Below are 13,237 nucleotides of genomic sequence, written 5' to 3' on the forward strand. Positions count from 1 at the left end.
CAACCGTCGAACACAATTGAGGACTCCAGTTCGGTGGGGATCCAACGCTCTCCCTTGCTTTGCAGTGCGCACCGCTGAATCACATCCTTCAAGTGCGCCAGCGGCCATTTAACAGCGCTCGCGTTGGCGGCGCTGCTGATGTGGGGCCAGTGCAGCGCTGATTGTGCGGGCAATCAGCACGCACGGAAACACGGCGGCGGCACTTGGACGAACGCTTTCCTGATAACGCAGATTTGACGGAAGTGTTCGAAGAGGAGTCAGTCAGCCGCCCGTATCCTCCCCGTCACACTTTCTGAAGCAGCGAGCCACCGGAAAGTTGCCGCCGTTGCAGTTGACCATGCCCAGCAACATGTACAAACCGAAGGCAGAAGGAATCGCCACCAACAGCGCCCGCGAGCCCAGAGCAAGCGAGCGAGCGAGCATGCGCGTACCGCCCCGCTGCTGTCGCGGGGATTCCAGACGGACTTCGTGAGACAAACTCGCAATCCCCAGCGCGTCGCCAAGGACACGAGGACAGCCCGGCCAGCGGCAGGTGCGCCCGCTGTCTTCCTCCTGCATCTTTTGCAAGAGAGCTCGGCTACCGAAAGGCCCCAAAGCCCCGGGGATCGGCGATTAGCAGTGGCCGAGACGATGAAGGCGGGGAGGCAGGCAGGCTGAAGCGGAGTCGACGGCTGGAGCGAGCAGCCAAGCCGCCAGAGACTTTCGCCAATCGCCTTCCGAATGGATCCGCGCACACGCGCGTGGCGCACGGGACCTCGCCCTCTTCTCCGCGCCCTTGTTCTTTTGCGCCTCGCGCAACTCAAGTCGCCTGGCGCTGGTTAGCATTCGGCCGGCGACTACCAACAGTGCAAGAGATCCGCCAGGCAGTAGAGACCATCGCCCCCGGCCGTCAACATGCTTCTTGGTAGTTTTATTCCACTCGCGTTGACAAGCATTCGCCAGTTACTTATGATTTGTATGGTTTCTCAACTAGTCGCGAACTTCAGAAGCATGACGGATCGCAGTCTCATGCCACGTCGCAGATAGTCATCACGCGGTCGTGTTGGCAGTCGCGCCCGCAAGAGATACGGCAACACCGGCTGTCACCAGCCAGTGCAAGTGTCCTTGAGCGACGCGGGCCCTGGTGCTGGCGCTGTAGCAACTTTGGTCGCTCGGCCTCGGCCCGGACGCGCCAGCCATTCTCGGGGCAGTTGACATCCCATCAGCTCATCCAATTCGACAGTGCGTAGGCGGCGTGACGGGATCCGGTTGCTGGCTGCTTCGCGCTCCTCACGTTGCACCGAGCAACAACAACAACAACAAGGACAAGTCCGGCGCAGCACGCGGTCGCACTTACTTCCAGGCAAGCCTTGATTGATCTGCGCTCGCGAACTTCCAGTTGCACTTCCAGTCGCGCGTGGATCGGCCACCTCCGCTGCGTGTCCTCGACCCCGAGCAGCGCGCCCAGCACACAGACTCCTCGATGCTGATGGAGCACCACCACCACCACACACAGGGACGCCCGAGCTGGACGCCCTCGCTGTACGCGGCCTCAAGCATGGCCGCGCCGACGACGGCCAGCACCTCGCTGGCGTACGACGCGCTGCGGCCGCCCGCGTACCCGAGCGAGAGCTCGCCCTACCAGTCCCAGCAGCAGCAGCAGTTCCCGCAGGACCAGGACAGCAGCAGCTACCGCTACCCGTACAGCGAGGCGCCACGCCCGACGTTCGCGCCGCTGCCGCCGGCCCCGCGCGACGATCCGTTGGCGCCGGGGGCTACGCGCCTGCGGTATCCGCCGCCGAGTCTGCCCAGGCCAATGATCGGTGGGTCGCTGTCACCGCACTACAGGATGGGCGACAAGCCCTCACCCGTACCGGCAGTCGTCACGCCGGCCTTCACCTTTGCCAAGCCCGGAAGCGCCACGACGCCCAAGCGCGCCACGGATGAAGAGCGACGAGCGAAACACCGAGAAGCCCAGAGGCGATTTGTCAAGCGGAAGAAGGTGAGTCCATTTGCTAGCTAACGAGGCATCTGCCGCTGTGTGTTATGAGAGATGTCACGCTGACGGAGGGCTTTCGTGCACGATTTCCAGATCGAGATGATGCAGCTCAAGCAGTTGGCGGTGGAGCTGGAGAAGCGCCACGATCTTCTGCAGGCGGTGAGCGAGCGGGAAGCGCTGGCGCGCGAGAACCAGGCGTTGATGGAGCAGCTAGAGGCGCAGAAGGACAAGGCGCAGGAGTCCCCCACGAGCACCAACCAGCCACTCGACGAGGTAGGTCTCCGCGATCTTTATTACAATACAGATCGCAATTGGCTCATGATGCTTTTGTCACGCAGGGCAAGCAGGTGGTGGTCAAGCAGGGAGAGGTGAAGGAGGAGACCCCCGAGAAGGACGAGCACCCTCGACCGGAGATCAAGTGGGAAGCGCGGACATTTGAGTGGTAGTCGGCCCCAGAATTTCCCTCCACAACAAACCTTCAGCAATCCTTCAAAGCAAAGTTTCAGAAAGCTAGTAAAGCCTCGTAGAGAGCGCGCCAGCTACCTCATCATAGACAACAAACAACACCGCAAGTGGTGACCATCGACCTCAGCCAGCAAGCAACTTTCACTTGCCTTCGCCAGGATCCCCTCCCTCCCGAGCGACCGCTGTCCACGATGCAGATTTTTGTTCATCACCACCAAAGTGCAGAAGATATCAGTCTCTTTAACATTAACAATGCAGCAGCTTCACGCATGCAGTTCACAGCGCCTTTGGTTACTGCTCTTGTTCGTGGGCGCCGAGCTGCCTCTAGGACTCTTCTCTTGAATGCTTGAGGCATCACTCACAGGCGCATCATCACGCCCGTAGCAAATCTTTGGAGCTCTTCCACGACCTTATTCATCCTAATCAAACCGTCAGCACGGCTCACCGAAGCGCAGCCAGCCAACGCCTCCCCTCGAGTGGCTGGCCGAGCTTAAGGGTCCATGGACTGGCGGGAGAACATCTCCTTGGCGATGATCATGCGCTGGATCTGAGACGTTCCCTCGTAGATCTGGTAGATCTTGGCGTCGCGGAAGAGCTTCTCAACCGGGTACTCGGTGTTGAAGCCGGCCCCGCCGAAGATCTGGATGGCATCCGTGGCCACCTTGTTGGCGTGGTCACCGGCGAAGCGCTTGGCCATCGACGCGTACATGGTGTTCTTGCGGCCGCAGTCGATCTCGTACGCGGCCTTGTATGTAAGCTGGCGGCCGGCCTCAATACCCGTGGCCATGTCGGCCAGCATGAACTGGATGGCCTGGTGCATGGCAATAGGCACGCCCATGGTCTTGCGCTCGAGCGCGTACTTGCGGGCCTCGTCGAAGGCACGACGCGCCAGCCCCACGGCGCCGATGGCCACGGGCGGACGCGTGATGTCGAAGGCCTGCATGGCGATCTTGAAGCCGTAGCCAGGGTCGCCCAGCACGTTCTCCTCCGGCACCACCACGTCCTCGAAGGTGATGCCGCGCGTGTCGGAGCAGCGCTGGCCAATGTTGATCTCCTTGCGACCGACCGTGATGCCGGGCGAGTCGGCGTCCACGATGAAGCCCGTGAAGGCCGAGCCGGCGTTGGCGTTGGCGTCCGTCTTGGCCAGCACAAAGTACCACTTGGCCACGCCGCCGTTGGTGATCCACATCTTGGAGCCGTTGATGACCCACTTGTCGCCCTTCTTGACGGCTGTCGTCTTGGCGCCGGCCACGTCAGAGCCGGCACCGGGCTCCGTCACGCAGTAGGCGGCCTGCACGGGCTCCTCCACGAGGCGGCCCAGGTACTTGCGGTTCTGCTCGTCCGAGCCGGCCACGAGCAGCGGGGCCGTGGCCAGGCCGTTGGCCTCCATGGCCGTGGCCATGCCCGTGCAGCCGTAGGCCAGCTCCTCGCCGATGATGCAGCCGTCCAGCGAGCCGAGGCCGAGGCCGCCGAACTTCTCGGGCACGTGCGTGTTGACGAGACCTAGCTCCCAGGCCTTCTCGAAGATCTCCTGCGGGTACTCCATAGTCTGGTCGTAGTGCTTCTCCTTGGGGATCATCTCCTCGCGCGCGAACTTGCGGGCCAGCTGCTGGAACTCGCGCTGCTCGTCCGACAGCTTGAGCGAGAAGGCCGAGAACTTGGAGTCGTCGATGTGCTGCCCCAGCGCGAAGCTGCGCGCGCCCAGGGGGCGCAGCAGGCGCGACGCCTGGCGGAGAGACTTGGCCGGCAGCATTGGGATTGGAGACTACGAGGACGGGGCAGGCGACTTGACTTGGGCGCGAGGCCTCTGGTTCAGAAATGGCAACAAGATCCCGCGGCCGGGCAGATCCTGTGGACGTCATCGCTAAAATCCGACGTGGAATCGACGTGACCATCTGCCACGCCGTTCACAAAAACGAAGAGAAAAAGGCAACTTCAACGTAGGCACGGGTGTTGAGGCGAATGCGGCCGTGTTGCATGCTACGTGTACAGCGCAATCGCCCTCCTGCTGCTAACATCTACATCGACCGGCCCGTGGTCAAGTCAACATGAGCGCGGTGGCCATTGCTGTGCAGGATACTAGCCATGCCACCGATGGTGTCGGCCACGGGGCGTCACTGCAGCCGCAACGGGCGGCCTGGACGCGCAGCACGCCGAAGTTGTCGTTCCAGTAGCCGTTGAGCGTGTGTGCGGGGTCGAAGTACTGGTCCTGGGGCGCGTATACGCCGTCGCACTGCTTGTAGAGGGCGTCGATCAGGGACTGGCACTTGGGCGGACACTCGAAGTTCGTCGGGTCGCAGGCCAAGCACGACCCGTACGTGGTCCCGTTGCCCTCGGCGGCGATCTGCTCGGCGGCAAACGCGCACGGAGCCCACGAGTTGCCCTCAGGTGACGGGTTCACATACGAGGAGGCATCGGTCTTCTTCACGGCGTTCAACAGGAGGACGGCGAAGAGGATCCAGCCTAGACAGTGAAGCGGCCCGTGGACGGCGATGCTCACTGCGGTGTGCTTCATGCGGGCCACGTTGCCAATGATAGGCACCAACGTTGAAATGCAAGCTCATCTTGCGCTAGCTTGAGCTCGGGATTCACGCGCTCACTATTTTTATCAAGCACGACAGGATGAAGGAGCGACAAGCTTGGCGACACAAATGGGTAAGGAAGGTAACAACGGCAGTGATTTCTAGGCAGCATATCTAACTCATCCATTCATCCCTGCTCCTACCTGGCGCCGACGTCCCGGAACAGCGTAGCATCGCTCCGCTCTGCACAAGTTGTCGCCGCCACTTGTTGCTCACGCATCTCCTGTCTAGTAGCTGCGGCCCCAGAGCACCCAGCACTTGGCCGGCTTGCCACTGATGAAGCACTTGGCGTCGGCGGCCACCGGGGTCTCGTCGTTCTTCTTGTACGGGATGCACAGCGTCTTGGCGGCAGCGCTCGTAGCCGCGTTCTCGGCCTCGTCCACCAGACCCATGAGGGCCAGCGACTCCTCGCGACTTTTGGTCTTCACGACCTCCTCCCACTCGATCTCGTTGCAGAACGGGGTCAGCACCATGCAGCCTTCCTGGAGGGCCGGCACGAAGTCCTTCCACTCCGTCACCTCGCGGATGTGGCTGTCGCGCTCAGCGGTGGCGCGCTCCAGCATGTCCTGCTGGATCTGCTCGAGCAGGGCCGGGATGCGGGTGGCGAGCTCGGCCTCGGGGATGTCCTCCTTGGCACCGTTGTCACGACGCACCACGCGCACCTGCTTCTTGGCGATATCCTTGGGGCCCACCTCGAAACGGAGCGGGACACCCTTGAGCTCCCAGTGGTTGTACTTCCAGCCGGGCGTGTACACACGGCGCTTGTCCGCCTCGATGCGCACGCCGGCGTCGGTCAGCTTGGCAACGATCTCGTCGGCCTTGGCAAAGATCTCCTCAACCTCGTCCTGATTCTTGAACGGGATCGGCACCACAACAACCTGGATGGGGGCCACACGGGGCGGCAGCACCAGACCCTTGTCGTCACCATGCACCATGATCATGACACCCAGCGAACGGGTGGTGAAGCCCCACGAGTTCTGCCACGGGATGAGCTTCTTGCCGTCCTCGTACTCGGCCGAGATGCCGAACATCTTGCCGAAGTTCTGGCCGAGCATGTGCGACGTGGCGGCCTGGATACCACGGCCCGTCGAGGGGATGAAGCCCTCGATCGTCGTGGTGTAGTCGGCGCCGGCGAATTTCTCCTTCTCGGTCTTGACGCCCTTGACCATGGGCACGGCCAGCAGCTCCTCGTAACACGCGGCGTAGAAGTCCAGCACGGTGCGCACCTCCTCGTCGGCCTCCTCCTTGGTGGCGTGGGCCGTGTGGCCCTCCTGCCACAGGAACTCGCGCGTGCGGATGAAGGGTGTGGGGTTCTTGAACTCCCAACGCACGACGTTGTTCCACTGGTTGAGCTTCATGGGCAGGTCGCGGTGGCTGCGGATCCAGTTCTTGAAGGCCGGGTACATGATGGTCTCACTCGTGGGGCGGATGGCGATGGGGTCCTTCATGTCGGAGCTGCCCGACTTGGTGACCCAGGCCACCTCGGGGGCGAAGCCTTCCAGGTGCTCCTTCTCGCGCTCGAGCTTGTCCTTGGTGACGAACATGGGGAAGTAGCAGTTCTTAACGCCGATAGCCTTGAGGTTGCGGTCGAGGAACTGTTGCACGCGCTCCCAGATCTCGTACGAGTAGGGGCGCAGGATGTAGCAGCCAGAGACGTCGTAGTAGTCGATCATGCCCGACTTGGTGATGGCGTCCGTGTACCAGTCGGCGAAGTTGTCCTTCTTGGTGACGGACATGCCCTCGTTGGCCTTCTGCTCGACGACCTTCTTCTTGTCCTCCTTCTTGGCCTTAGGGGCCTTGGGGGCGGCCGGCGCGGCCGCGGGCTCCTCGGCCTGGGCCGCGAAGTCCACGACGATGGGCTCGTGGTTGTAGTGCTTGACGAACTTGAGCAGGTCCTCCGACTTGAGCGAGTACGTCTGGTCGTTGCGCAGCGGGTGGCAGTTGACCTGGGCCGCGTCCACCAGCGCCTTGTCCAGCACGAGGCGCACCTCGTTCTTGGCGTCGTGCATGACGCACAGGGGCGAGACCGAGCCCTTGGTGACCTTGAGCGACTCGGCCAGCACCTCCTCCGTGGCGAAGCGCAGGTTCCACTTCTTGCCGCCGATGCCGGCCGCGTGCAGGCGCGCGCCCAGCTTCTTGGTGTCCACGACGGTGGTGGGGGCCGCGGTCACGAGGAACAGGCCCTCCTTCTTGTCCTTGAAGACCAGGTTCTTGGTGGACAGGCCGGCCAGGTGGCCCAGCTCGGCGATCACGTCCTCGGTGGTGGGCAGCTCGCGGTGCTCGTGCTTCTCGTACGAGATGGACAGCGCCTGCAGGGCGGCCGACACCTCGATGTCGGCCACGGACTTGTCCAGCGTCGCCATGAGGAGGGGGCTAAGAGCGGTGGCTACAGGGGGAGGGAGATCGAGGGAGCGGACGTCTCGGCTCGGAATGGAGACACCCGGTTGGATGCGGGGCACTCCCTCCGCTGTCCGGCATAAGGGGTCCACAATTTGACTTGATCAGAGTATGGATGAATACTGAAATGAGGGGCAATACGTCCCGGACAGGGGGATTGTGGAAAATGCATGTGGATGAAAGGATGCGTTGTGTATGCCACACAGATCGCGCGCTTCAACATCAACTTTTTTTAACTTACTGTAAAAACTGTAATTATGCCCCGTGGGGTATTGCAGCAGTGTCCCCCCCCCCTCCCAACCTGGGGCATTATTACAAGGGGGCACTATTAAAGGGAGTGGGGCACTACGGATGGCCAACAACAAATAGCGTTAAAAATCTGCTTACAGAATAAATTTGACAATAATCACTGATAATGGTAATGCCCTTTACAAACATTAAATTTATCATAATAAAAAGAGTTGGAATCCAAAAAAAAACTCAGAATCAAACTTAAACTTTCAGAAAACGTTCGGGGGTGGGGCACTATTAGAGGGATGGGGCATATTATAATTACAGTTTTTACAGTACTTTGCACGCCGGTCGCACTCGGTGAGTCCTGCATCTACCAGAACGCAGCAACCTAGCTGTTAAATCGAGCTACAAACTTGTAGAAGTCTGGATTTTAGCCTCGTTGCGCCTACATCTGCGGCACGGTTTCCACTTGCGGTTGTTGCTGGATAGTGACTACAGCTCCTACGAAAGGAAACAGGCTACTGTATGCAAGCTTTTTAAGAAACGGCAGCAATCATATCCTTCCTGGTATGGATACTGCGGGAGGAAAACAAGGAACGGTGTCAAAATTCACCGAAAACTGAGAACCTTACATTTTTAAATGTTATAATCCGCAGCTCGTAAGAACCGCTCTGCAGATTTTTTAAGATAATGCAGCATTATGCTTGATAGCAGCAATGGCATTTGCGTGGAAAACATGCATACAGTAGCAGCATGCACTGCTCGACGACTGGAACTTCCTGAGGCTTCACTACTGTACGTGTAGAACGGGTAATTTTCAAACTACATACATGCGGTAGCGCACAAGCGCCCATGATTATGGCTTCGGCGCAAGCTGTACATCGAGATCGCTTCCTGCATAAACATCAGAACTCAGTAAGCGACTTATCTATAGCTAAGCCTTCCACGACGAAGCGGCGGGGCACCACCGAGAGTGTAAACGAATTTGGTGGGTCCTAAGTACGGTCTGCGAAACGGTATTGTGGCTCCAGACTCTGGAGTGCAGAGAAACCGAGTGGTGCATCAACGCAGCCAAGTCACGATCGAAAGTCGTGCTGCTGCTTCTCAAGCAGCGGGACTACAACTACGAGCGCTAGCCAACCATGAACGAAGAAATCCGCTGACAACGTACAAGGAACGCGTCGATTAATCTGTTTGGATCTTTTCCAGTAGACCCCAAAAGAGGCACCTCGACACGAGGCCAGCTACGCACAGCCACCGCGATCACCATCGGTTCCGGCGCTGCTAATCTGGTTTAGGGCATTCAAGACAATATTGTAAACCGTAAGTTAAAAATACTAGTACCGGTAGTCTGATCCTCCTTCTCCTCCCCCTGTAGTGGATGCCGATGTTCAGTCACCTTGGTTCCACCGCAACCGACTCCATCGCTACAACAGGTGACCCAAATGTATGCATGGTCAGTTTGTTATTTGATTCGAATCAAACTGATTAATGACCGTTTTTATCAGTTTTAAATGGCCTAAAGGGCGCCTTCCAAACCCCACATAAAACCGTTTGATCAGTTTAATCCGTAATTTATTTTAAATTACCGAAGCGTTTAATGCGCCCCAAAACGGTTGCTGGAACGCGACCTTCGAATATAGTGGAGTTCAGTCACTTGTTTAATCACGTTGCTAGTTAAGAGTCGCATTAGAATTGTTTGATGAGACCAAAAAGTGGTCTCATCAAACAATTCTCCGGGATTAAACTTTTATGCGCGACCTTTGGTGAAGGGTTTTGTAAGGCGCCCAAAGGGTTTTCTAACCATTAGAAATTGGCGTAAGTTGAAGTTGATGAGACCCTGAAAAGGGCATGGGCACACTTAGGGTGCATGGTGGGTGACCGCCGGCTTGCTCATTGCTATCGCGCTGAAGGGTGATCGCCCAAAAGATGCCGCGGCACTGTTAGCTGCGGCACGGATGCTGCTAAATCTCTTGTTCATCAAGTTCTAGCCTTTTCAAGTCAAGTCTTCATGTGCCTTGTTCAACAAAAGGATGCCGTCGGGTTGTTCGGACATGCAGTACATGTAGGTACGCGAAATGGTGTGCGGTTGTCCGAGCATGCATAAAAGGTGTCAAGTAAAAGCATGTGTGCTATCTGGAGTACATGTAAGTCGCCGCCATGAAGATCTTCACATGTCAACAGGAATGCCACCGCACCAAAATCGAACCTTACTGTATAAAAGCGTATCCGACGTTTTTATCAGTTTGAAACGAAATTTTCTCAAATGTCCGTCTATCAGTTGACGAGAATGGCCGGACATATCTTAAAACGTGTATGCCCAACTGCACATTTATCTGGACAGAGTCCAACGGAGCTGGCTACCATCAGACTCTTGCCTCACTCCTGAATCTTCTATCTATCGATCAATACTCTAGGCATCAGGTTAGCCACCCGGATTGACATTGAAGCCCTTCAGACCCGAGACACACTACACCCCCTCACACGCACACATGAATACATTTAACGCAAACTTTGGAGTAATCCTTCACATAGCGGCACGAGGACAGTGTACTATAAAGCCAACCGATGCTCACTTCGTGATTCACGCAGCTCCAAGAAGCCCTTCAATAGCTCATGCGCCCCAAGTTGTGCTTCTAGCGGTTGTTGCCTTCCTGGCATGTGCTGCTGGAAGCGAAGTATCCACGGGGACAGAAGAAGTCATTACTGCTGTCCAGGACTACACTCCCACCGACCGATTGTTGCGCGCCGATACCAAGGGCACAGTTGACGACGAAGAGCGGGCGGCCATCAAGGCCCCAGAGAGCTTAACCAGCTTCTTCAAGTCGATCAAGTCAAGCACTGCGTCAAAGATCGCGTATATGAGTGCAAGCGGGGACAAGCTTCTCGATATGATGCAGCTCAAACGGGTTACCACGGACAAGGCTTTTGTCAAACTCAAGCTGAATCGCGATCTGGACGGCCTCCTCACCAATCCCAACCTGAAAGAGTTTGCCAAGTATCTGGAGAGGCTCAATGATCCCAAGACAAAGGTAGGCTTACCGACGGCCCCCATCGCTGACACCATGATTGCAACCATCGTCAAGAGCTACAAAAATGACAAGGAGGTGGCCAAAACGCTCGTCAGAGCGAAGGAAAACGAGAAAACCAAGGCACTTGCCACTGACTTGGAACAGGCGCTGTTCAAGAAGAGGATGAATGGCCGTCCGCCGATGCACAAGGACGACGTGAGTGAGCTTATCCGTGTCCGAGACGCATTTCTACCTTGGCTACCAAAACTTTGTCAAGGCTGAGGGGCGCTTCGATCTGATCTACCGGCCTATCAAATGAAGGGTCTGATACTGTTGTTGGAGGCATTTCGCCATCGAAACAACACCATTCCTACTTCTTGTTGTTGTTTCGTACGTTGTTATTCTTGTGGTCTACTTATTTGGCGCCGACCCTATCGTTTTGTGTTGCATCGCACTTGAGCCGATGGCCAATTCACTGGCAGCGGAGACCGTCACGACTTCAAGCAGTTCCCCAACACCGCACAGTGTTAAGTGGACCGGTGGCAACTTGCTGTTCGACACGCTGAGCTTGGCGTTCCAAACGCTGCGTAACGCCATGTCTCCTCGCATCTGCCGCGGGGCATGTTGATCTCGGTGCAACTGGCAACCGGCCAGCGGCTCAAGTCGCAGCGCTTGTTGTGGCCCACAACCACACGGCAGGCACGAAAGTGAACATCCCGGCGGGGGTACCAGCTGTACCATCAGGCGGAAAAGGCTACGTGATGGGACTCGGACTCGCTCGCTGCAGTGCCGGGGTAGTCAGTCCGCTCCATCCGCTGCCACGTACGCGGCGCACAAGCGATTTCTCTCCCTTTGACCCGTGGCGACGATGACCAAGTTCCTGCTCGTAGCGACCAGCGCAGTGGTGGCGGCTCTGGCCTGCAGTCTCGCGGCCGTGGAGGCGCTGGACCGCGACAAGATGCTGGACGTCGTGGGCACCGTGCACGGCAACCGCCACATCGTCGTCAAGTACGACGACCTGGAGGAGGACCGCGAGGAGCGCAAGTGCTACGGCGAGTTCACGCGCGACATCGACCCGGTCTGCGGCTCGAACGGCAAGAAGTACACGAACCTGAGCATGTTCAACTACCGCAAGTGCATGATGCGGATCCAGGAGGGCACCGAGATCCAGGTCGTGGACATGGAGTTCTGCAAGGACGCCGACATGGAGGACATGGAGCACATCGACGAGTAGGCAGGCGCCTGGTCGGGGAGGAGAAGGGAGGAAGGAGGAGGAGGGACTTGTCCGGCGTTGTGTGTCTGTCAATGCAGTTTCGACCCTAAATGCAGTGGAGACCGACGCGGTTAAGAGAGACCGTGGCCGGCGCCGTCCACCTAAGTTGAAGTGCGTGGCAAGTCCTCGGTTGACTGAGGCTCTGAGGGCGCTGTGGAGTCGGCCGCCTGCGCATTAGGTAGGTGGCGGCAGGCTTTAGCGTAGACACTCGTCCGTGTATGATTATGCAGCAACATGAAATTAGTCTATTCGTTTGGTGTTGGCTTTGGGCGTCGTCCTTCCTTCCTTCGTTCCCCCCTGGAAGGAGCGTGTACGTGAGCGTGAGGTGGCCGAGCGAGCGCCAGCAGGAGCGAGCGGATCATTACCGGTATCGCGGAGCAGATCCCATGAAATGCGCTGTCTCCCAGCTTTGCCCGCAGTAACGACGCGACAATGCTCGCCATACGATAGTTGGGCCAGTTGGATCACAGCACTGCAAGACGTAGCGGTGGCTACAGTACAGCTGAGCTTGGACGCTCCACATAACTGTTATCTCGACGCGCGGCGCAGGAGGACCAAGATGAAGAAGACGAGCGTTGTAGTGATGACAGTGGCGACGATATTGGTGGCGGCGTGTTCAGGTCCGGTACGGGCGACGCCAGAGGAGAAGCGACTGCGGGTGGTGAGCCAAGTGCACGCGCACCCGGACGTGTTCGTGACAGGCGAGGAGAAGCGAGCAAAGCGACATGGCCACTGCATTGACTCGGGCGACACGACAGAGGACCCCGTGTGCGCGTCCAACGGCAAGCAGTACCTGAACGAGGACGTCTTCGAGTTCCACAAGTGCCTCATCATCGCCGAGTTCGGCGAGATCATCGAGATCGTGGACATGGAGACCTGCGACAACGCCAAGAAGGAGGACAACGAGCACCCGGACGTCCCCGACATCGACTACATGCAGTAAACTAGGACTCTATCTACATAGAGGTAGGACTGAAGGGAGATTCGCCGACGCCGCGCGCGCAGCACCTTGAGCCGGGCCGCCGAGTGAGCCACCCACGGTTGAAGGTCGACCGGCAACACGGGAAGTTGTCGTTAATGCGCGCGTGGTGGCGAGAAGGTATAGACTGTGTTTTGTTAATGAGGCTTGGACTGGGGAGCTGCGAGTCGACTTAGAGAGATGGAAGCCAGCTCCAGCCAAGCGGGCGCTGGCGAAGTGCGCGCCCCTGTATCGATAGGATAAAACAACTTAAACATGACTGAATGTCAGCTTGGGGGTACAGTACTCCACCGTCCCCGATGAGGCAGCATGTCTTCC

At 58.1% G+C, this 13,237-nt stretch overlaps 6 protein-coding genes across 6 annotated transcripts; 4 read left to right on the top strand and 2 right to left on the bottom strand.

The window, feature by feature from the left end:
- Positions 1 to 1,462: 1,462 nt before the first annotated feature.
- Positions 1,463 to 2,424, top strand: PHYSODRAFT_493303 (hypothetical protein; the record flags this gene model as incomplete). Its single annotated transcript, XM_009526316.1, has 3 exons — positions 1,463 to 1,981; positions 2,072 to 2,251; positions 2,338 to 2,424. 3 exons carry the CDS (start codon positions 1,463 to 1,465, stop codon positions 2,422 to 2,424), a joined length of 786 nt encoding a protein of 261 aa, XP_009524611.1.
- Positions 2,382 to 5,128, bottom strand: PHYSODRAFT_354429 (hypothetical protein). Its single transcript, XM_009526317.1, has one exon. The coding sequence runs from the start codon at positions 4,194 to 4,196 to the stop codon at positions 2,934 to 2,936; it is 1,263 nt and encodes a 420-aa protein (XP_009524612.1). The 5' UTR covers positions 4,197 to 5,128; the 3' UTR covers positions 2,382 to 2,933.
- A 124-nt stretch (positions 5,129 to 5,252) lies between these two features.
- On the bottom strand, positions 5,253 to 7,397 carry PHYSODRAFT_557759 (hypothetical protein; the record flags this gene model as incomplete). Its single annotated transcript, XM_009526318.1, has 1 exon — positions 5,253 to 7,397. Exon 1 carries the CDS (start codon positions 7,386 to 7,388, stop codon positions 5,253 to 5,255), a length of 2,136 nt encoding a protein of 711 aa, XP_009524613.1. The 5' UTR covers positions 7,389 to 7,397.
- Positions 7,398 to 10,148: 2,751 nt separating this feature from the next.
- On the top strand, positions 10,149 to 10,949 carry PHYSODRAFT_285676 (hypothetical protein; the record flags this gene model as incomplete). The annotated part of the gene is made up of 1 exon (XM_009526319.1): positions 10,149 to 10,949. The coding sequence occupies one exon, from the start codon at positions 10,149 to 10,151 to the stop codon at positions 10,947 to 10,949; it is 801 nt and encodes a 266-aa protein (XP_009524614.1).
- Positions 10,950 to 11,535: 586 nt separating this feature from the next.
- Positions 11,536 to 11,901, top strand: PHYSODRAFT_299462 (Kazal-like serine protease inhibitor domain-containing protein; the record flags this gene model as incomplete). Its single annotated transcript, XM_009526320.1, has 1 exon — positions 11,536 to 11,901. The coding sequence occupies one exon, from the start codon at positions 11,536 to 11,538 to the stop codon at positions 11,899 to 11,901; it is 366 nt and encodes a 121-aa protein (XP_009524615.1).
- A 622-nt stretch (positions 11,902 to 12,523) lies between these two features.
- Positions 12,524 to 12,883, top strand: PHYSODRAFT_493673 (Kazal-like serine protease inhibitor domain-containing protein; the record flags this gene model as incomplete). The annotated part of the gene is made up of 1 exon (XM_009526321.1): positions 12,524 to 12,883. One exon carries the CDS (start codon positions 12,524 to 12,526, stop codon positions 12,881 to 12,883), a length of 360 nt encoding a protein of 119 aa, XP_009524616.1.
- Between the last annotated feature and the right edge of the window lie 354 nt (positions 12,884 to 13,237).

This window comes from Phytophthora sojae (genome assembly GCF_000149755.1).
Source record: "Phytophthora sojae unplaced genomic scaffold PHYSOscaffold_3, whole genome shotgun sequence".
NCBI classification, from domain to species: Eukaryota; Oomycota; class Peronosporomycetes; order Peronosporales; family Peronosporaceae; genus Phytophthora; species Phytophthora sojae.

Bases quoted from the DNA above. Each gene is read 5' to 3' on its own strand.
- PHYSODRAFT_354429 (XM_009526317.1), bottom strand. From the start codon at position 4,196: ATGCTGCCGGCCAAGTCTCTCCGCCAGGCGTCGCGCCTGCTGCGCCCC.